The sequence below is a fragment of the Selaginella moellendorffii genome, unplaced genomic scaffold (genome assembly GCF_000143415.4).
Source record: "Selaginella moellendorffii unplaced genomic scaffold, v1.0 SELMOscaffold_67, whole genome shotgun sequence".
Lineage (NCBI taxonomy): Eukaryota > Viridiplantae > Streptophyta > Lycopodiopsida > Selaginellales > Selaginellaceae > Selaginella > Selaginella moellendorffii.
The window spans coordinates 509,886-513,075 of NW_003314328.1; the positions used below are offsets into that span (position 1 = coordinate 509,886).

The following is a 3,190-nucleotide window of genomic DNA, read 5'->3' on the forward strand; positions in this document are numbered from 1 at the left end:
GCGAGGACCAATGAGCCGCATGGTACTCAAGTGGGGCACCACTCCACATGAGCCGGGAGCACCGCAATCGGTTTCCCTTTCGGGAGTGGGAGCTGCTCTTGAGCACTTCCTTGGATGGCCCCTCCGGCACCAACCAAGTCCATGCTCACTCCCACCCAAGGCCCCTCGGTCCCAGTCCCAACCTCAAGTCAGTTTGGGAGCCCCACTGGAGAGTCCCTTCCAAACTGGTTCCTGGACCTCACTATCCCTACTATACTTTTGGAACCCCCTGCAGCCCCCCCCCCCCCCCTGGGAGACGCACGCTTTGGGCTTTCACCCCTTGACCCGTATTAGTATTTGGACTTAGTCTCTGGCTCGATCTCGGACCCGATTTCGGATCCGACTTCGGATTCGGTCTCGGACTCAATCTCGGACTCGATCTCGGACTCGATCTCGGACCCGATCTCGGACTCGATCTCGGACCCGATCTCGGACTCGATCTTGGACCCGATCTCGGACCCGACCTCGGACTCGACCTCGGACTCGGTCTCAGACATAGTTACGAACACGAACACGGAACACGAACACGAGCCTCAAATTTCAGGAACCCGAACACGGAACACGATCACGGCCCACGATGGCTCACGAATATTCTACTGAATATTCTAAGAATATGTTATTTAAAAATTATATTCTATTTCTTATTATATTATTATAGGAATATGCTATATTTTATTATATTATTCTTAATATTTTTATTTGCACATAAACTACTTCACACTTTTAAACTACTCAAATATCCTGCATCTCATCGTCATCTTCAACCTCATGATCTTCGACCTCACGATCTTCGACATCATCTCCATCTTCCTCTTCCTGTCCTGACTCAAGCTCGTCTTCAGGATGAGGAACTGTCTCCAGGACTTTGTAGCTTACAAACTTGTCGTAATCACGATCATTTTTGCAGGTTAACAACCTGGTGTTGCAAGCCACAAAAACCAGATCCGCTGTCCTGTCCATGGTAAGTCTGTTCCTCTTTTTTGAAGAAACATGCTCGAAAGTACTAAACAATCTCTCCACCGAGGACGACGAGCATGCCTGACTTAGAACTCGAATGGCCAACTTCTGAAGAGCTGGAGTTTCATAACCATAGTCCTCCCACCAACGTACAGCTCCCCTCTTAGTGCGATCAGCCTTAGCATCATATGAGTTGAAAATGCCTCCTATCCTCCGGTAAGTTAAAAGCTCATCACGTATCACATCCCTCTCACTGGATGTAAACATGGCCAGCAGATAAGCATTCCAGTCCTTCATGACCTCTCTGTTAGCATGCTTTTCATACTCCTGAAACTCGGGGTCCAACATGTATGCCACCGAGTGCATGAGCGAGTGATACTCATGCCACCTATTAGACATGATCTGATGAAGTTCCCTGTACCTGCCATAATCCGACTGTCCTTCCTCTAAACTTGCATCCAACCTGTTCATGCACTCATATATCTTTCCAATCGCAAGTATATCACCGTCCACAACACGAAGAAGCAGCATAACATCCTTGGACACCTCTAGCATGTCCTTAACCTGTTGCCAGAAACTGTCATCAAAAACCGTTGCATAACTGTCCCTTCCTGCTCTCGACTTCGACTCAGGCCTTGCTCTGTACGCAGGGCATACGAACATCTGTTGTAAAGCTTCTCGGAGCTCCACCAGCCTCTCCATCATAATGAAGTTGTAGCCAAACCTGGTATCACAATAACGCAGCAATCGCTTGTGAGTAAACTCCGCCAGCAGTGCCACTATATGAGAGTGGTTTCTAACGAAGATCACCAAAGACTTTCCATGCTCCAGAAGTGTTGCCATCCATGGAAGTACACCGAAGTCTTTCAAGGCATTGTTCAAGCAATGGGCAAAACATGCTGCCCATTTAATTTTCGGGTACCTCTGTTGCAAAAGTGCTGCTGCTGCTCTGTTTGCATTTTCCCCATCGGTCACAACCATGACAACGTTCTCTACACCTACAATGTTAATGCCTTCTTCCCAGCAGCGCAGAGTATTTTCAGCTGTTTTTCCTGTTAAGGAAATGTCGATAGCCTTCAAAAAAGCTCCTCGTCCTTGACTATATGCCACAAGCCCCATGATATGCCGATTCCTCCTATCTGCCCACCCGTCTGCGCATATGGTTGCACCCCTCTGCTCCCACTGCTTCCTCAAGGACGCCATCTCAATGTCAATGAATCGTTTCTCTTTCACCAAAAGCTTATCTCGGAGATCATCATATTTTGGTGGTGCATAAGGCACACCATGCCTGGCAACTTCCTGTATCATGTTGAGGAAGTAAGGTGACCGAGCCTTGACAAATGGAATGTGTTCATTCCAGAAAAATCTTCCGATAGCCACATCAACTCGGTTCTTCCGCTCAGGATCCATCGAATCAACAATATGGACTTGACTCTGTTTGCTAAAAAACAGGGAACTGCAGCCACTTCCACTTGACTGGGATGATACCACCGGTGGAAATCCTTGGACATTGCCATCCATTCTCATAGAAGCACCACCAGATTCATTCGGCCGTTTCTTCCCCCTTGCCCCTTTCTCGGAATCAATAACCTTTTGCATATTGAGCAGATCCGCTTTCTTGTTACCTGGGATGAGAGGACAACTCACAATATCCTTGCTGCTTGGGCCTTCTCCTAACAGATGAGCTCGCACACGATCAACACCACTCAGTTTGTTCACCATTGGGCAGTATTTGCATGACCATAATTTGTGGCCATGCCCCCTGCTCTCAAGAACACTTACCTCATCCCACCATCGCGAAGAAGGATGCTTTCGCAGTATGCTGGATTGCTGCGCCATGCTTGTTTGCCTTGGATTGCTGCTGCTGTGCCCTGAAATGGTGCGCCCTGGCTGGATTGTCGTGTGATGCCGTGCGCCCTAAAACCAGAATATTCTGCGCGAGAATATTCTGAACAGTGGTCCGTGTTAGTAACACGGACCACTGTTCACGAACACGGCCGTGGGAACACGACCCATGGCCGTGTTTGTGAAACACGGTGAACACAGCCGGGATCCCGGCCGTGTTCGTAACACGGGTCTCAGACCCGATTTCGGATCTCGGACTCCGTCTCGAACTCGGTCTCGAACTCGGACTCGAACTCGGTCCCCGAGTTGGTCTCGGACTCGATTCCGGACTCTATCTCGAACTCGGTCC

At 49.0% G+C, this 3,190-nt stretch overlaps 1 protein-coding gene across 1 annotated transcript; it reads right to left on the minus strand.

Annotated features, from left to right (window-relative positions):
- Positions 1-771: 771 nt before the first annotated feature.
- Positions 772-2,718, minus strand: LOC112340584. Its single transcript, XM_024659275.1, has one exon. It carries the CDS (start codon positions 2,716-2,718, stop codon positions 772-774), a length of 1,947 nt encoding a protein of 648 aa, XP_024515043.1.
- Between the last annotated feature and the right edge of the window lie 472 nt (positions 2,719-3,190).

What these genes read in the sequence shown, in the direction of transcription:
- LOC112340584 (XM_024659275.1), bottom strand. Translation starts at nt 2,718, where the DNA reads ATGGTGAACAAACTGAGTGGTGTTGATCGTGTGCGAGCTCATCTGTTA.